At 45.2% G+C, this 19,724-nt stretch overlaps 2 protein-coding genes and 1 long non-coding RNA gene across 5 annotated transcripts; all 3 read left to right on the forward strand.

The window, feature by feature from the left end:
* The first annotated feature begins 1,349 nt into the window (after positions 1-1,349).
* exoc3l1 (exocyst complex component 3-like 1) lies at positions 1,350-8,608 on the forward strand. The gene is given in 14 exon segments (XM_048257215.1): positions 1,350-1,606; positions 2,264-2,439; positions 2,778-2,997; positions 3,281-3,472; positions 3,475-3,707; positions 4,138-4,427; positions 4,935-5,052; positions 5,678-5,803; positions 5,921-6,021; positions 6,162-6,275; positions 6,468-6,738; positions 6,925-7,080; positions 7,419-7,552; positions 7,733-8,608. Coding segments are annotated over 14 exon segments (2,358 nt in total). The 5' UTR covers positions 1,350-1,566; the 3' UTR covers positions 7,920-8,608.
* A 156-nt stretch (positions 8,609-8,764) lies between these two features.
* LOC125303925 lies at positions 8,765-10,495 on the forward strand. 2 transcript variants are annotated; one of them, XR_007195138.1, is made up of 5 exons: positions 8,765-8,805; positions 9,176-9,231; positions 9,489-9,576; positions 9,707-9,806; positions 10,009-10,495. It is a non-coding gene; the product is annotated as an uncharacterized LOC125303925 (long non-coding RNA). The 2 variants fall into 2 exon arrangements; XR_007195139.1 differs by lacking the exon at positions 8,765-8,805 and adding an exon at positions 8,844-8,906.
* A 3,473-nt stretch (positions 10,496-13,968) lies between these two features.
* Positions 13,969-19,721, forward strand: prmt7 (protein arginine methyltransferase 7). Of its 2 annotated transcripts, XM_048257783.1 has the most exons (18): positions 13,969-13,984; positions 14,529-14,659; positions 14,887-14,923; positions 15,042-15,191; positions 15,338-15,446; positions 15,563-15,675; positions 15,940-16,172; positions 16,394-16,574; positions 16,666-16,790; positions 17,207-17,342; positions 17,587-17,670; positions 17,780-17,827; positions 17,948-18,037; positions 18,165-18,326; positions 18,487-18,561; positions 18,670-18,830; positions 19,030-19,126; positions 19,233-19,721. In XM_048257783.1, the coding sequence occupies exons 2-18, from the start codon at positions 14,565-14,567 to the stop codon at positions 19,389-19,391; spliced, it is 2,055 nt and encodes a 684-aa protein (XP_048113740.1). In that variant the 5' UTR covers positions 13,969-13,984; positions 14,529-14,564; the 3' UTR covers positions 19,392-19,721. The 2 variants fall into 2 exon arrangements, with proteins under 2 accessions (XP_048113740.1, XP_048113739.1); XM_048257782.1 differs by lacking the exon at positions 13,969-13,984 and having other exon boundaries at positions 14,410-14,659.
* Positions 19,722-19,724: the final 3 nt, after the last annotated feature.

The raw sequence follows: 19,724 nt of genomic DNA on the forward strand, positions 1-19,724 counted from the left end.
AAATAGACCATTTTATTTGACAGTGATGACGTTCCAAGGTGAGTAAGTTTGTGTGTGTGTGTGTGTGTGTGTGTGTTTGTGCGTGTGCTCTATTTCATTCTCCGCTGGCTGGCACTGCCACTGATTGTGAAACGCATGCTAAGCAGGATGGGACTGATGGAGCAATCAATACTCAAGGCCTACTCTCTTCAGCAGTCCCTCTGGAGCCACGAGTGAGAACAATAGGTCAGTGGCCTTGGAGAAGAGGGAGGGGGCGAGGGGGCTCTAGCCAGAGAGCACCCATTAGGACATTCTCTTCACCACTAAAAGCTCATCTCAGTAAACGCCAATCCCCAGCCTCCCTAAGCCCAAGCTTGGGACAAACATCACCTCAAAATTGCTTTCTGTCTGCAGCTCCTCTGAAAGGGACTGTTAGTGTGATCTCTATAGACACCATAGGGGTCTGTTGGTTATGGAGAACAGATTCCCCCCCCAAGCTGGAGACACGTGACTGTATGCTGTGAAGGGCAGGTTACAGTTGAAAAACATGAGTAATGTTGACTGTATCGCATCCTGTTAGGCACTGATAGATAAGTCATATCTAACAATTGTTTTAGCTCGGAGCAGGAAAAAATAGACCATTTTATTTGACAGTGATGACGTTCCAAGGTGAGTAAGTTTGTGTGTGTGTGTGCGTGTGTGTGTGTTTGCGTGCACGCGAGTGTGTGCGAGAACAACTCTGGGGAAGTGGGGAAGATGTAAACACAGACATGGAGGGAGGTCAGGCCCTGCTGACCACCACACAAATAAACAGAGCCTGTGTCTGTGCGACGGCCACATTCCTGGTGTTTGTCCCACAGGCAGCAGCTGCTCGGGATCACAGGAGCCCCGGTCGCACGCCGCCCCCCCAGGCCGCCCAGCCTGTCGGCCCCCAGCACACCCATGGTCAGCGTCAGACCATCCTCACAACACCGACGGCCACAGAGCCTACAGCACCACACGGCTGACAGGTTCCCAGAGAAATAAGAAAAAATATGTCTTCTCAAGAAGGGCAGGAGAATAAACTACTATTGCTAGAATAAAATTGATATAAAACTATTGTTTACGATACTATATATAGTGTGGTGGTGTCTTGAATGGTTGAAATGACATAAGGAGAGCCCTGTGACGTGATGTCCACCCCTCTGTCACCTGTCTCCACCCTTTCATCCATCTTCATTGTTTCCCCTCCCCTGTGCCCTCCCCTCACAGTCTCTCCCACCCTCTTTTCTCTCTCTCTCTCTCTCTCGCTCTCTCTCACTCTCTCTCTCCCATTTTCTATACCCCCCCCCCCTCCTTCCTCCATCCCTTCCTGCCGGCCTGTGCGGAGAGGATGTTGTCTGGGAGTGTGGGAGAGGAAGGGCCGTCAGGCGAGTGTGGATGTGTGCCCCCCCTTCTCCCTCTCTCTCTCTCTCTCTCTCTGTCCCTCAGTCTTTCTCCTCGATCACTGTTTGCCTCTTTGCATGTGTGCGCAGCCCCTGGGGCAGGGCAGAGGCTCGGCTGGACAGTGGTTGGACGGACGGACCGACGGCTGAAATTGAAGCGTAAATGTCCGACGGAGCGAAGAATGGCAGCGACAGTCTTAAAGGTATGGGGCTCGAGTGAAGGACAGCCAGGCAAAGCATGTAAGGGTCATGTCAACAGGCCTGGCTGACTGACTGACTGACTGGACAAACAGCTGGTCAGTTCTTGACATCTAGTCTGTTCTATATGATTAGGAGGCAGATCAGGACTATTTGTGGATGGTTATGTGTGTATGTGTGACAGACAGGATATGTTTATGAGACAGGAGACAGGATATGTTTATGTTTGTGTGTGTGTAGGCTTTTTTGTTTGTCATAGTCACACTGCTGACCGGAGGGTTGGTGAACTTTTCACTGCCACTTAAGTGTGCACAGCTGACTCATTTTCACAAACAGCTATTGTGTGTGTGTGTGTGTGTGTGTGTGTGTGTGTGTGTGTGTGTGTGTGTGTGTGTGTGTTTGTGTGCGTGTGTGTTTGTCGTCCTGTGGGATTTTCCCTTTGGCTGAGCCACTCACAAGTCACAAGCAAAGGCAGAGATCATAATCTTATGACAGAGGGGAGACAATGCTCAGGTTGTAGTCTGTGTCCCAGAAATGTTGGCTCAAGCATTTGACTACATAATAAACACTGGAGTCAGTATTCCTGGATTCTTGGATAGAATAGGTCATTGACATGTGCGTTTTGGTCAGTGCTGAGTCACAGCCCTCTGTGTGATTGACAGATGCCCCGCTCCCTGTGGAGATCTGGCCAGAGCTCGAGAGGGCGGAGAGTCTCGCCCGGGGTGCGGCATTGAAATGGGCGTCAGGTGTGTTCTGTCGCCCCGAGCAACTGGAGAGACTGGGACAATACAAGAAGAGAGAGACCCAAAGGACATCCTCGATTCACTCAAGACTAAAGGTACCATAAAATCAATAGTCAGCCAATAGTCCATCTGTTTGGGACAGACACTACCACTGCTTTATCTCAAGCACTTAGCTCCAGCAGTGATCAGATTTGTCCAGTCATGCAATCCTAGCTGCTGGATTCAAGGCTGCTGCCTCTGCCAGCAATAAGCAATAAAAATCAGTCATGCTTTGACTGTCCTCCACACCACATCTACAAAGATGCCCGCTGAAATGCTCGGCTCACGGGCCACTGCTAATGGTGTCTAATGGAGAGCTAAAGCACTGTAATGGCCCAGGCAGATGATTGACCCCTGCTCTTGTTCTGTCCTCTCTCCCCTGGCGCTGCTGCAGTCGGTGGTGCAGTCCTACCTGGAGGGTGTGGGCTGGGGCCTGGAGCAGCTGAGAGACGCGCGGGAGGAGCTGAGGGAGGTGTCGCACACCATGCAGAAGGTCAGCGCCGAGGCCCAGAAGGCCGTCAGCGGAGCCTCCGCCCTGCAGGAGCTGCAGGAGGTCGCCGACAACCACTGCCAACTGCTGGCCGCCGTTAGCAACCTCCCTCGCCTCTACTTAGGTACTCCACATAGAGTGGTGCCAACTACTCCACATGTGATTGACATGTGAACTCACTTTCTTTAGCCACGTTCAGTTATGTTCAGATATGTACTGTATGCTTATATTCATTAATAGTAGTCCAGGTAACATCAGTGTGTAGTTAGTTAGTAGCACTAGTACTTATCTATAGTAGCACTAGTTACCATACTATATATCTACGTTTTCCTTGTCTCCCATTCCTAATTCTCCTTTCCCCTTTGCTCCATCTTATCAAACCCCTCTACCCATCTACCTGACCCCAGTGAAGAGTAAGGTGTTGGAGACGGAGCGGCTGGTGGAGTCTCGCCGGCTGCTGGAGGCTCACGCACGGCTGATGGAGCTGGAGCGCTGGCAGGATGAGGTGCTGCTCCAGCTGTGTGCTCCGGGCGGGTGCGGGGGCCCGAGCCTGGCGCCCGAGGACGAGCTGATGGTGCGGGACTACTTCTCGGGCGTGGGCGGCTGGTGGACGCGCTGGGCAAGGAGTTGTGGACGGTGGTCGGGAGCAGCCTGGCGCAGGCACGCCAGAACCCCACGCTTCTGGTGTCGGCCGTGAGGATCATTGAGCGCGAAGAGGCGCTGGACCAGGCCCTGCTGGAGGAGAGGGGCAGCGTGGGGGGGTGGGCCGGGATGGCCAACTCCAAACCTCTGCCACCGGGCAGACCGCGCTGCTGGAGGGAACGCTTCTTCAAGGTCAGGAGAACCTTCATGGGCGACTGCAGCACCGTGTCCTCTTACAATTAGATTGATGTGTTTTCTTGTTCATCAAATCTTGGCCTTTTGACCTTGGCCTGAGTAATCAGAGTCCTATTTCCTGATGCTGCCTTTTGTGGAATGCAATCCATCTATCAGTGACATTTTGTTTTTCAACTCAAGAAGAGCTGAACTGATGACAGCTATGAAATGCTGCAAGGGCATTTAGATTTAATTTCAAACTACAATTGTTTGTCCTTTAGTGCTCAGAATCCGATTTGCTAATACTGCATTTTGTGGACTGAGTGCCATTATTGTCTTTTCATTCATGTATCATAAGTGCTTTTCATCTAATCATAATCATTTTTGAACAAAAATATTTCCTTTTACTGCACAAAACTGAACTGATAAAAAGTCATTCTGTGTACAGGTGATGGAAGAGGCGGTTTCGGCACGTTTCCGTAGCGTCTCCTACCTCCACACACGGGGGCCGGGGCTGGCCGGCCACCTGTCCGCGCTGCAGCACACCGTCATGGCGGACCTGGCCACAGTGCGGCACCTGTTGGAGCAGTGCGTGCCGCCGCACTACCGCCTGACGCAGGCCTACCTGCGCGCCTGCCACCACTGTCTGCAGAGCCACCTGGGCCAGGTGAGCAGCTGGGACCTGGAGAGTGGAGAGATATTCGCCGTGCTCAACTGGGTGCTGCACATCTACAGCAGGTAGATTTGCAGATGTAAATGAACATGTGAGTGTATGACACAGTGTGTGTGTGTGTGTGTGTGTGTGTGTGAGAGAGAGAGAGAGAGAGAGAGAGAGAGATTTGTAGATCAAAGTATGCCTTTGTGTGTGGGTGTGTTGTTTCAACTCCTTTTGTTTATGCATGAAAGATGAAAGATCTCGTGTGGGGAACATTTTCAAGAAATGCAAGGTATCCATGTCATTTGCATGCATGTCATAGAGGGTAGAGATGGGAGCGAGTGGCTACTTATCATATCTGACCCTCAGAGGACCAGATGTGTAATACTTTCCATATGTCTGCAGTGGGCAGGCACTGAACAAGGAGGGGGACAAAGGAAATCTTCAGCCCGCCTTCCTGACTCAGGGGCGCCCCAGCTAGAGTCCCACAAGCACACACACACACACACACACACACACACACACACACCTCACCCAAGGACTGTTCTATACACTGACCGTCCCCCGTCCCTTCTGTGTGTCCATTGCAGTGTAGAGATGATGGGTCAGCCGGACCTGGTGGCTGAGATGGCACAGGAGGAGCTGGGGCCGCTCATCACACAGGAGGGCCTGGAGCAGCTGCAGAACAAATATGTGCAGAGCGTACGGGTGAGACCTCCACCGCACTCTGCTCTGGCACTGCTCTCGCCCTGCTCTGGCTCTGTTCTGGCACTGATCTGCTCTGGCTCTGTTCTGGCGCTGTTCTGGCTCTGTTCTGGCGCCAGATCCAGCTGCTGCCTGGGCTGTCTTTTTCACAGTGGTTTCCTGTCAGACGAGGCTGTAATAATATCCACCCCCAGACCTCGAGCCACGTCAGAGGTTGCAACGTGTTTGAAAGGGATCTTTTATTTGTACTGTGACACAATAGACAATGTTTCATTCTTACCTTTTCCTGCAGTACAGTCCCATTAGCCTTTTTTTGCAACTGCAGCAGTTCCTGTCAACCCTGGTTAAAAGAATGACAGCATGTTATAAATATGTCACCTCTTAAGTGATTTGACATTAAACTTCTGCTGAGTGGTGCTTCACAGTGTGTGACCTTAGCCACTCTTGCTCGATTTCATGTGCTTATTCAGAATTTAGTCTGAAATGTACCTTGCCTACCTCTTGGTGGTGCTGTTTGGACCTTTGTCATTTTTTCTTCAGTATAGTCTGCTTATTTTTTCTGGATATTCAAATCTCAGCAGGTATTTCTGAAGTGATTGTCTTTTGCTCTTGGGTTGCTCTTTCATAGAGAAGTGTGTCAGAGTGGATGCACAAAGCTCTGGAGGTGGAGCTCACTGACTGGCAAAGAGACCAGGAACCGGACACTGACCATGAAGGCTACTACCACACAAGCCTGCCCACTATTCTCGCCCAGGTATTCCCTCATCCTGTTCCACTGGCAGAGTGCTTGTTAGCATGCTATCATTGTTCATTTCCATTTTCATTGTGAGCTGATTAGCATGTGCCGTTCTGTTGTGCCAACACCTGTTAGATGCTAGAGGAGAATGCTAGAGTGGCCTTGATGATCAGTGAAAGTCTCCGAGATCAGACCATTCAGATGGGGCTCTACGAAATGGAGAATCTCCTCAACAGGTCTGTCTGTGTGTGTGTGTGTGTGTGTGTGTGTGTGGCGTGTTTGTGTGCATGGTGTGTGTATGATGTGTGTAGCATATAGAAAGGCATCATGCTCTTCTCCACTGACTCTAAGACTGACTCCCTTTCCTTGACCGCAGATTCAGAGAAGCTCTTGTCGGATTTGGAAAGGAGCATCGCAAGGAACCCAACAGCGACAACAAGTTCTACCTCCACTACCTGCTGGCATCTATCAGCAACTGTATCATCCTCAAGTGAGATGGTGTACAAGTCTCTTTTTACAGTATGTGTGTTTGTTTGTGTATGCAGACAAATAGTGCTTGCAGTCGCAAGTACAACTTTTTAAGTGTGTGTATGTGAGTCTGTGATCTTGATGCATGTATGCATGTATAACATGTATCTGAATTTGCATTTCTCAAACACTTTGTGACTCTGTGTGTGTCCAGACACTCCACGGAGAGTCTTCAGAGGCAGTTGAGGCCTCCTGCCCCGGGCCGGTTCTCCCGGGCTCTCCCTGGGACCCTGGCTGCTCTGGAGCGAGCAGTGAAGAAGGCCTGTCGCCTGGTCATGGACCAGCTGCTCCTGGACATCCAGCCGTACCTGCAGGGCATCCTGACCCGCTCCTGGCTGACCCAGGGCAACATCACCCCGAAGCTCTGCAGCGTCCTCGAGCACCACTGGGAGCTATACGGCAGAGTCAGACCGCCCTGTCGAGAGGTGAGCCTCCTTCCTCCCTCCCTCTCAAACAAAAAAACAACAAAAACAAAAAAATGCATCCTTCCCTTTATTGTTTGTTCCCAATTCACTGATTGCACTTGTTATGATTCATCTATGAGAACAGATGAAGCTTTTAGCCACAGATCCTAAGTCAGCTCATGCTCTAACCCCACATGTTTACTGCAGCGCTTGCAGGAGGAGAGCCAGTGGCTGACAGTGATGGAGTACGTGCGCGCATTAATGCAGAAGAGATTAGTTTGCCGGAACACAGAGGAGCGTCAACAACTTGCAGAGCGGATGTCACAGGATGCTCAACAATTTAGGGATGTGTTTCAAAGCCCAGTGAGTAGAATTTACAGATTACATGAGGTTCTGTGACGCATATCATCTCTAATAGCCATTCATCATGCAGCAATGTAGATGAAGTTAAGCCATTATAATATGCCAAACGTCAGCTAACATCAAATAGTTTATCAGGTATCCTCTGCCCGGTTATCATCACTTTATGCATAAGGAACTAGTTATATTTGCTTATTAGACAGTACTGAAGAAAGCTACACTGTATAAATATACCTAAAGCACTGAATTACAAATCTGTCTAATCTGTCACAGTGACAGTGTTGGAAAAGATGGCGAGTGGAGCTGGATTAATGTGACTTGTCTTTGGGCTTTATCTGTAGGAGGCCGAGGGGACGGACAGTGAGATTAATCATATCGCTCTGCTGAGTGTGCTGGCTGACTTTATCCAGCTGAGGGACCCCAGCATGTTGTCTCTGGAAGTCTCGGGACTGGTCGCCAAGTACCCTGATATCAGGTGGGAGTCTGATATATAATGCATAACATCACATCACATGTTTTCAGGGACTGGAGGTGGAGTGAATGTTTAGATGGCTTAACTTTCAAAAACACATAGGTTTTCAGGTAGAAAATGATTGAATAAAGGCAAATTGCTAAATTTATGATTTCCTTGTTGATTTCCCTCCCTTTCCTGTAGTGAGGAACATGTGCTGGTGTTACTGGAAGTGAGGGGGGATGTCTCCAGGGAGATTCGAGGGACAGTATTGGACTTACTGGAAAGCACTGCTCCAAAACTGCCGCCAGGATATCGGCCATTGTTTTCTGATATTCTGGTGCCAGCTCCTAGCATGTCATTTTGCTTGCCTACGCCCAAGTGTGCTTGACCGAAGCATCTTACTCTCCTAGGACATCAGCCCGCCAACCGTGCTGGAGAGTCACACAAGTGTGTCCTCTCTCCCTCGCTGCAACCCTGGCCTGTTTCTGGGCTCTTCTGACCAGTGCCTTCAGTATACTTTCATTCAACTAATCTTTGTGACTCTACACACACGGAACAGTGTACCAAAAACATTCAACTGAGAAAAAATTGGTTGTTGTCACATACACAGATATCTCTCTTGTGAATTGTAGCTGACTGCAGGACAGTGGACCGCTTCAGAGATGGACATCAGAGACAAAGCTACAGGTTGCAGAACTCATCTGCACATAGGCTACCGTTTGAAAGAATACTTCTGAGTTGCCTTGTGGACTAAAAGTGGCAACCCTCTTCATCCCCTTTCTATATTGTGACTGCATGGAGAACAAAATGTAATTGTAATTAACCTCCGCTAATTAGGCATTGATAATAAACACTGAATTGTAAAATGCTGTCAATTATAATTGTCCAAAGATGTGTTGATGGGAGAGCATAGGCCTATTATCATCCAACTATGTTCATGAACAAAATGTGCATTATCATGAGAAAAACCTAATCCAGTACAGGTTTATACACAGCACATAGCCTACTCTATTTTGAAAATAGCTAGCAAACTAACGTTTTCAGCCATCGAAAAAATAAACCGTTCTGTGCGTCATACATTGTTTATGTGTTATTTGTTTCTGGTTTTACATTAAATTACACAAATTTTGTGCACTTGTTGGAACGTTCACCTGCAGTCCTTGATTTATGACGCCTCAAAAGCGTTACGAAAGGCCACCAGGGAATTCGAATCTTGGAACGTTTCTGTCCAGAATAATTTGCAAAGAGCAACAACTCAAGGTCACACTGACGATGTAAGTAGGCTAGGCTACACTGCAATATTATTCATTCCAAGGTTGTTTAGCCTGGGCCTACCTGTTCATAATCTCTTATCGTAGCCTAAACATAGTGAAGAGTAGGTTATTGTTTCTTCACTTAATGAGGAGTAATAGCCCTTACTGTAGTTTAAAATAGGCTAGGTCTACTTTTTAAAATGTAGGCCTACAGTACAACCAATACGGTGGGCTTAATGGTTGGCCCTCGACATATTATGTTTATGGTTATGCGATATGCGAGGTTTAAAAAAATAATATTTTGGAGATTAGCCCTATTCTTATTTTCACTGATCCTTTGTGAAGCCTTCCTTGCCAATAAAACAGGTCTTAATCTTCTCCTAATGTCTAGGATGGAGAATACAAACCTCTTTACCGAATCTTTCCAGTTCATCCAATATTTTTAAGGTGAGTAGGCTATTACTTTCTGATAGCTAGGCCTGACTTACAGAGTTCAACATACTTCCCTTGAGTTTAAATGGTGTATTCTCTTGTCTTTGCATATTGATGAATAACTAGGGCATCTTTGAACTCTGTCATCTTATTTTTATGACTTTGTGAATCATGAAGTCATGAGTTGTTTCTTAAAAGCTCATAGACACTCTGATTAACTTCAATAATTTAAATATAAAGGAAAATCGCTATATTTACATTTTGTTATGTAGTATGGCACAACCAGGCTTAACATGGCAAGAGATCTTGGACATTAAGCTTTTGCAGGAGAGAGTTTGGCTAGAGGAGAGAATGGAACAGGTGAGAGAAATTTTTATATTTCCATTGAATTATACCCATAATTTGCATTTAATTAAGGAGTGGAATTTTATATAGACTGTGAAGAATGTTTTCACAGTGTGTTGGTAACCTAATGTCTCCTCGCTGTTAGGTACGCTGCCTCATAGCTAAAGAGGTGGAATGGAGGATGATGACTTTTCATGAGCAGTGGAAACCAGAGGAGAAGAAGATGATGGTAGCAAGAAATGATGGTAAATTCACACAGTGACATGTCCATAGCTGTTTTTCAAGTTCAAACACAGGCTACAAATGCTAAAAATCAATGTAATCTAATAGCTAGACTATTTAAGTTTGTGTTCATTTAATTGAAACTCACAATAAAATACATGTTGCATTCAAATTACATTTAACTACAATCAGTTTAATAAATTATATTATCTGACTTTTAAACAGACAAGAAAATGGAGAAATGGATAGACATGGCAATATCAAGATTTGCTGAAATTGAGAAAAGAAAATGGGAGGAGAGGAGGATCAGAGAGGAAGAAAGACAAATGGAGGAGGGGTGGAAAAAGATCGAAGCAGAGAGAAGCAAAGTGAAAGACAAAACATGGAAGAAAAAAACAAAAGAGAGAGAAGAAAACCAGATAGAGAATGAAGAGATGGAGAGGGAGCAGGATGCAATAAGAAATAAGGCTCTTGGAGAGGAAAGGGAAAGCATAGAAGAAGAGAGAATGAAACTGACAGAGGAGAAGAGGCAGGTAGAAGAAATCAAGGCTCAAGTTGACCAAGCTAGACTGGAACTAGAAGCACTAAAACTGGCTGAGGCTGAACAAAGAGAGAGAGAATATGTGAACAGAAAGAAAGAGCTTGAGGATGAGAAAAGAAAGACTGATGTGGAAAGAGAGAGAGTGAGGGAAGATATTGAAAAAGGCCTGAAAGAGTTTGAGGCTCAGAGAGAGAAACTTGAAGAAAAGGAGTTGAGGCTCAGGGAGAAGGTGGCAAAGAAAAAAGAGATGCTTCTTGTGAGAAAGAAAGAGTCGGAGGCTGAGTGCCAAAAACTTGAAACAAAGAGAAAGACAGTGGAACAGGAAGTGAAGCTGATGCAGAGGAAAGTGTTTCACCTGAAAGCACAGCTGCTGAATGAAGAGAAAAGAATGGAGATGCAGAGAAAAGAAGACAGAATGAGCAAGTCAAGGCTTGAGCAGGAGTGGAAGATGCTCGAGTTGGAGAAAAAGAGATGGGGGGAGCAAATAGAGGTGGAGAAAAAGAGACTAGAGGAAACCATGGAGAGGGAGAAAATTAAACTGGAAGACAGTGTGGAGTTGGAGAAGAGGAGATTATGGGAGAACATCAAGATGGAGAAAAAAAGATTGGAGGATGACATGGAGATGGAGAAAAAGAGACTGGAGATGGAGAGGAAAGAAGTGGAGGCTCAAAGACTGCACCTGATAGAGAGGGAGAGAAAGTTGAGGGAGAAGGTGACAATGAAGAGAGAAAAGACTGCTTCAAAGATGAAAGAGGTTGAGGAAGAATGGAAAAAGATTGAGGCAGAGCGAAAAGCCATGATCGACAGCATAGAAACTCAGAGGATGGCATCAAGAAGAAAGCAGATCGAGGATGAGTGGAAAAAAATAGAAAGTGACAGGAAGACAATGGAGGAAAGAATACAGAGTGAAACAAAAAAAGTGGAGAATCAAAGACAGAGACTGATGAAGATCGAGAAAGAGCATTGGGAGGAACTGGACAAGCAAGAGGAGCAACTTCTGGACAAGTTAGACGCTGAAAAAAGAAAACTTGAGAGAAGGAGGAAATGGCTTGAGAGAGAGCGAAAAGAACTGGATGAGAAGATAGAGGTTGAGCAAACGGAGGTGGAGATTCAGAAAGAAAAGCTGCAGGAAAAAGAGAGGAGACTGCGGCACAAAGACGCCATAAGACGAGAAAAGGAAGCCCTGAGAGAGATTAAGATGGAGGAGCAGTTGAATGAGATGAAAAGGATAATGGCGGAGAAATGTGAAACTGAGAAAAAAACCTGCCCAAAGAAAGCTGTCATTGGGGAACATGTCAATGCCAATGGCAATAATAATTTGGATTATAGTCAGAAATTACCACAGGATATTCCAAACAAATGCAAAACCTCCTCAAAGAACCCAAAGGCTGAGACTAAGGTCACTGATGAGAAGAAAAACGACAATGATGAAGATTCTCCCTGGGACAGTGACGAGGGGGAATTATTCCCACAACCCAAAAAGCCAACGTGTAACATCTCCTTCCAGCATCTCAAGCAACGTGTAACATCTCCTTCAAGCATTGCACAACGTCTGAAAGAGGACAAAAAAGAGCCAAAGCTTGATGCCTGTATTGGAGAACTGGAGACAAGAATCGCACCCAAAGCACAAGTTGGGGGGAGAGTGACTGCAAAGGACACCGATGATTCTCCATGGGACAGCGATGAGGGTGAGTTAGGACACACCCATCTGAAGGAGACCACACTAAAGAAAAACACACCAGGGAAGAACGAGGTTATCGTCAAGGACAATACTATCAAACATGATGAAAGTCTCCAGGCAAAGAACGGGCGCGGCATAGAAGGTGAAAGGAAGGAAGATGCAGAGGAACAGGATGGTGATGATTCTCCCTGGGACAGCGATGAGGATGACTGCAAGGTCGCCACAGACAAGGAAGTGGCTAAATTGATCCAAAAAAATGAGGAAAAGGAAAAGATGCAAAACAAGGGTCATGGCATAAATAACAAAGACAACACACAAATGACGAGAGGAAATGTGAGCAACATGCCAACTGATGTGAAAGTGACAGCAAAGAAAAATGTTCAACCTTTGGATGTGGACGACGTGTTTGAGCTAAAGGCAAAATCTCCAAAGAATAGTCCAAAAATATCAACAAAGCCTCCAAAGAAAGAAACTGATGATCAGTTGTGTGACCAGGAGCTTGAGGTTCTGATGAGGCAGTTTGAGATTGACAGTAATGCACAGAAAAGAGAAATGCATGTCTCGGCTCCAAAGGCAATGGTTGGAAAACCATTAGAGACACCCAAAGCAAATTTGTCAGCTCCAAAAGTGATGGGTGGAAACTCATTAGAATCACCCAAAAGATCTGCCATCTCCTAAAGGGATGACTGGGAAGCAGGCGGAAGCATCCAAAGCAGATCTGCCATCTCTAAAAGCGGCAGTTGGGAAACCTTTGGTGCCACTGAAAGTAAATGCTGGTAAAGTGTCTGAATTCTCACAACCTCCCAAAAGCCAACTAGAGACTGCAAAAGCAAATATGTCATCTCCAAATGTGAAGAATGGAAAACAGCTGGTGCCACCAATAGAGGAGGGGAAGAAGAATGAGGATGAGGATGACCTCGACTATGATGAGATGTGGAGGGAGATCGAGGAGACAGAGAAAAGAATGAAGCAAAATAAGAACACAAAATAGTGATACAGCAATCATGGTCATAGTGGCCATGGCCACTTGTTCTGTCTTTTCATATGACAACTTTTTTATCACAACCATGTTACCTCCTGTCACTAATACATTTAAACTGCTTCCATACACAACACCTTTCTCAGACACTGGTTGTTGTGGGACAGTGCTTGTTCCTGGTCTATTGCACACCATCACTTTTCACTGCTGCACCACCTGCAATGTGAACATCATTTACAACATTTTAAGTTACATTAATAAAATGGTATATTTGGAATGTATGTTTGGATTATTTACTAGTGTGTTACTGTGTTATGTTTAAATGATTTAACCACCACCATGATTGGCACTTTCAAATTAATGAATCATGTTCACATGACTGGCCTTGCTTCTCAGTCTGTAGGTATACAAATTCACCATAGGGGCACTGCTAGATAATGTGGGCCCTATGACAGACAATAGTTCTATACAATAATACTATATATTATCGGGGGGCTCTCTGGGGGCCCCCTGTCAGTGCTGGGCCTTTAGAATCGTCCTAACTCTCCCCCTCTAGCTGCACCCCTGCACCATACATAATGAAGGATTACAACATGCATTCAGCTATGGTGAAGAAGGACAACATCCAAGAGTAGGCCTATATCTTGTGAGCATCTGGGATTTTGCAGATTGACAAATACCCAACACACAGTAGCCTAGCCAATTTGAAAATACTGTTACGGCTGTGTGTGTTCCCAGTGCTGTTTGTCCCTGTTCTCTCTTCTCTACCTCTGCTCAGGTGCGCTGCATTGCCTTAATTGGGAGCACCTGACCAGCTGACTGATCAGGAGTTAAAAGGACTTGACGATCCTGTTCCTGAAGAGAGGCTTTTGGTGTGGGGACTGCTGGCTGTCTTGCTGCCTCCCAGCATGGGATTTTGTATTGTCTTTTGATTTGGACTTTGTAGTGTCTTGTCATGGTATGTTTTGATGTAATAAATTCCACTGGGGCATTTTAAAAGGTGTTATTATTTATGAGGATTTTGGGTCAGTGGTGGGATTTTGTTCATAGGGCCACGTAACGGTGGGGTATAACAATACACAGGAGAGGATGACATTGTCTTTGTGTGAAATTCTCAAATGGTCTACCTCACATGTCATCCTTAACTAAAGAAAAGAATTATAGTGCAGTAGATACATCAGCTGAATGCCATCTTGCTGCCTATGAACTGAAATGCTAAATTAAACTATATTCAGATAGTGATTTCTATCTTACTTTAAGTTAAATAATAGGCTACCTTTTAAGTTAAATAGGTTACCTTTTTAGAGAAACACAATCATCCACTATATGCACCACTACATCCTAGAGACTACTGTCTCATATAAATACATAAAAAAAATTGGACAAACAAAATCGCTCTTTCAATCCTCGCGATACCTGGTCGAGACTTCACTTGAGTCACGTGGTCGTATAGGCGTCTGAAGCATGTCTGCCTCCATGAATGCAATGCTGCTGTAATCTTCATCACAGATTATCATTTTGTGTGAATTTTCGGAAATATTCAGGGACATATTTTATGAAAGCACGGAAGATTTGGTATCATGAAGACATTTTGCGGCCGCGCAAATCCTACCACAGGCGCTCTTGACTGGGTGGAGGAAAGTGAAGAATATGATTATCATCAAGAGATTGCGAGGTAACGTTAGACTACATTTACGCCTTAGCCTATGTGAATATCAGTTTTTTTAAATGTATGTAAAACCCCAGGATTGACATTACACCAAACGCCATTCTTAAATCGTTTGTCTAATGTTGTCAATGTCTTGAGATCAGTTACTAACATGATGAAATAATATTATGTTTGAAGAGTGCAGAAAAAGTTAGGGTAAACCTCGATCTTACACCTGGATTTTCATTGAACAGGTCCTGTTATGCTGACATGTTACATGACCGGGACAGAGTGAGTATCTGCTGAAACAATGGATGAGTAAAGGATATGTGCTCTGACTGCTGATGTGTTCATTGTAATGTACATGGTTATCAAATAATTTCTGAACTAAGATATGTATCTGTATTAGAACGTGAAGTACTACCAAGGCATCAAAGCTGCAGTTGAGAGGGTAAAGGCTCGTGGGGAGAAGGTTATTGTCCTCGACATTGGCACTGGAACTGGTCTGTTGTCCATGATGGCTGTCACTGCTGGAGCGGATTACTGCTATGCAGTGGAGGTTAGAAGTGAACTTGATGTTCCCATTCGGTCCTTTTACTGAGCACTCACTGTAGATGCTGTAACCAGGCACAACAATAACAACAACAGATGGTCGCCAAGCTGAGCTGTAATTAAACTTGGGTGAATTTGTTTTGCCACCTGTAGGTTTTCAAGCCCATGGCTGATGCTGCAATCTCAATTGTAAAGAAAAATGGATTTGCTGACAAAATCAAGGTTATCAATAAACATTCCACAGAAGTCACAGTGGGTCCAGGTGAGACTTGCCATCCCACTTCTCTTCTCTACTTCAGAGAGCACACTATCTCATGTGAGTTATGTTGATAGTGCATTTGACTTGTAAGAGGTTAATTCAAGGTTTCTTTATCGCAGATGGAGACATGCTCACAAGAGCTAATGTCCTTGTCACTGAGCTATTTGACACAGAGTTGATTGGAGAAGGAGCCTTGCCCAGCTATGAACATGCCCATACGCACCTAGTCCAGGTACAGAGCTATGAACATGCCCATATGCACCTAGTCCAGGTAAAGAGGGGTTTGGGGTAGAATGTAAGATACAGAGATGGCATCTTGTGAACTGGAGATAAGCTTTGTTCTTTATTTGAATGCTTAACCATGCAGATCACCGTCATTTTGTGGGGACACTAAAAAAAGAGATTCAGTAACTTACACAATGACATTAAAGCAACCTGTTTAAGCATAACCCCTTCATGGCTCACACAAGTCCTGACCCTTCCATGTCCTACTCAGAGAGGCTGTGAGGCGGTGCCCCATCGCGGCACCGTATACGCCCAGCTGGTGGAGTCCGAAAGGCTGTGGAGCTGGACACAGCTGCAGCCCGTCGAGGTTGACGATGACAAGCGTCTGATGCCGCCCTCAGCCGTGGGTTGCTGCGCTGGAGCGCCCTCCGTCTGCGACATTCAGCTCAGCCAGGTGCCTCCGCACTCTTTCACGCCACTCGGACCCCTCTGCACCATGTTCAGGTGAGTGATGGCATGTAGCAGAGAACCATTTGAATAATTTGTAAATATTTTAACTTCATATTAAGTAGGGAAATGTAAGGAGGACAGATTTCTAGGCTAGTATCTTTTGCTGGAAAGTATAAAATGTCTACTGTAGCTGTTTTCATGGAATCCACACCTTTTCAGTATGATATGAAGTGTCTTTGTTCATTCTCCTCCCCATCCCTACTTGTTTTATACAGTGTGGACTTCAGCCAGCCTGTCAGCAGTGCCTCACAGTCCTATTCATGCAAGTTCCAAGCCCAGGCCAGCGGACAAGCTCAGGTCATCTTGTCCTGGTGGGACATAGACATGGACCCAGAGGGGAGCATCGTGTGCTCCATGGCCCCTAGCTGGACCTATTCAGACCCTCAGGAGTGTCCTGTGAGTATATGGAGAGAACGTTTTTAAAAGTGACCTATGATGCATCGGTCTGGTTATTTGTTTAGGTCTCATCATTGTGTTGTGTGCACAGTGGCGGGATCACTGGATGCAGAGTGTCTACTTCCTCCCATCTGAGATGACCGTGAGAGAAGGGGAGGAGGTTAGTCTCATTGTGAACCATGATGACTACAGCCTCTGGTATAACCTCTCCTGCAGGTAAACTTACACAACAAATACCCACAAATATCTGCAAACATGCAGTGTTTCCCCTAGCTCATATTTCATATCTGGTATCCTGCTGATGGCTTTCAGCATTGCTTTCAGTTGTGAGTGTTGCATCTAAGCCAACCGCTATCTATTTGTTTTGTAAATCTCAGTATTTAGTTGATATTTTCAGTATGTCAATAGATGACATATTTTGCCATTCAATTATAAATCTCATTTGAATCAGCTTGCTAACTTCATTAAAGTGTGACGCTCTCTGATAAACACATTCATGAAAATTCAGTGTGCATTGTTGTAAAACCAAGAAGGGTTTTGGTAAAACTGTATGGAAAGCATCTCAGATTACAGATGAATGAAAAATGCATTTATTTTTTTATATAATCCAATCAAAATGTAAAATATACCAGCCAACAGAGCAGTGTGGAGAGGTCATTGGATCGGCCCATGTGTACCTGTCAGGCCCACTTAGTGTGGACACGACCTCGCTTTGGAGAACTGAATGACCGACACAGAAACGAGAGCTACATCAGTGCTCTACGTAGTGTGAGTTACACTAAATACACTTTGCTGTTAGTCTATGCAGGTTTGCTTGGTTTGATCACACATACACATGAATTGGCATTGAAATATGCCGTGAGTGGCTATATGACATTGAAACTGTCCTCCTAGCTTGTATCTTAAAATATATAATATAATATATCGTATTCTTGAATTTCCCCTTGGGGATCAATAAAGTATCTATCTATCTATCTATCTATAATTAAATATTTTATTTAATTTTTGACAGGTGTTAAAACCTGACAGCATTTGTCTCGGTGTGAGTGATGGAAGTTTGCTTCCACTTTTTGCTTCCATGCTTGGTGCTCAAAAGGTAAATCTCACTCTTTTGACCCACACATTATAATCTGGTTAAAAACAGCACACACGTCCAATGTTTCACTTTATATTTAATCTATAATGACCACTCTACTCAACTACAGGTGTTCACTATTGAAAACTCTGGCATGTCCCGTCAAGTGATTGAACAGGTAATACTTCACTTATTTTATTCTCTACAAAAAATAAGCAAGGTATCCTTGATGGCTACAGATTGATAGATAGATTATCTCAACAGAGATTAACATGGATGGGGTCTTTCCTCTTCTCAGATCCTCGAGTTCAACTCCCTGAAGGGCAAGGTCCAGGTGTTAGGGATGCGACCTGAACAGGTCACATCTGCAGACCTAGACGGCCAACAGGTACTCCCTGCCTCAAGTTAACTCTTATCGACTACATACTGTTTCTTGGGTGATGGACAGGTGTGTGCAGACTCGGGGCCGAGACTTGTCCGCTGACCTGCCCTGTGTTCTCTGGGACTGTCCTTAGGTGTCAGTGCTCGTAGGAGAGCCGTACTTCAGCACCACCCTGCTGCCCTGGCACTCTCTGTTCTTCTGGTACTGCCGCACTGCTTTAGCCCAGCTGCTCCAACCCAACGCCACCATCCTGCCCAGGTCTGCCACACTCTACATGATGGGAGTCGAGTTTCGGGTAAAGAAGCCTCTGTATACTCCCTCTTCTGTCTTACTTACCCCTTTGTGGACATTCTGTTTGACAAATACAGGATATTGGCATGTCTGTTTTATTTATTTTTAAATATTTGTTTATTTCTTGTTTATGTTTATTTATTTTCTTTGTATTCCTCTGCCAGGACCTGTGGAGAATAAGAGCTCCCTGTGGCACGTGTGAAGGCTTTGATGTGGGACCTATGGATGAGATGGTCCAGGTGGGATGCATTCTCACTGCATTACTTGGCCTTTCATTGGAGTACAGAATAATGAAAAGTAAAAAAAAACAATGTCAATAGATGTTAATGGAGTTGTATTCCTCTCAGCAATCTTTGGACTTCCGTGAGTCACGCGAGGCAGAACCACAACCCCTGTGGGAGTACCCTTGTCGCGCCTTGACTGAGCCTCGCCCCGTCATGACCTTTGACTTCCAGCAGTGTGTTCCCGAGCAACCGGTCAGCAGCCAGGGGTCAGTGCCACTCCTGAGGTAAGACAACTAGGTTCTTCTCTCATTAGAAAACGCCCCATCTCAGAATATGGACCCTTGGATACAGGCTATTTAGAAAATGTGGTACTCTCTTTGGCCCGTCTTACAGCCACATTTTAACATTGTAATGTGAGGATACTCAAGGAGTTTTTGGAAAACCCAAACACTGTCATTGCAATGAGTAGTTTATTATGTGCAGGAGAGGATGCTGCCACGGAGTTGCTCTATGGATGGAATTCCAACTGACAGACGATGTCACCCTGAGCATGGGCTTAGTGGAACCGGTCAGTGAAGAGGTGCGTGAAAACAAATCCTGCAAGTTGACACCAACTACTTAGAGCAAGTTTACAAGATGGTTCTGTTAAACAGTTAAGTGGTCTCTGCATTTGACTCTCCCTGCAGGGTGCCTGTGAATGGAGTCCCCACAGAAAGCAGGGTGTGTACTTTCTGAGGTCAGCATGGGAGAGCTCAGGAGACGAGAGAGCTGCGGTGTCCTACAATCTGACCTTTGACCCCAGCATAGGTGACATCAAGATGGACTTTTCTGTTGCTTTGCCTTAATAGCCTTCAGTGCACAGCCTTGAAGTGCATGAACTGCAGTCTTATGGTGGGAAAAACAAATGGATAACTACCAAAGATTAAGATCTCACATTCAGATTTTTTAAGTATTTATTTCAGTCTCTGTACTTTTCTCTCCAGTCTCATGTTGAAAACCTCTTTAATAATCCATTTTTTTTCTCTGAAAATATTGACTTACCTATAACATTTTTGTACCAGTTCAAGTTGGCTATGACGCTGTGGTTTTGACAAAGATGAACAAATATTAAAATAGGTTGTGTTTTGTAGTGGAAAGAGTGGCGTGTGAATTGATTATGCAAAATACATCAAAGGTAG

This window comes from Alosa alosa, chromosome 11 (assembly GCF_017589495.1).
Source record: "Alosa alosa isolate M-15738 ecotype Scorff River chromosome 11, AALO_Geno_1.1, whole genome shotgun sequence".
NCBI lineage: Eukaryota > Metazoa > Chordata > Actinopteri > Clupeiformes > Clupeidae > Alosa > Alosa alosa.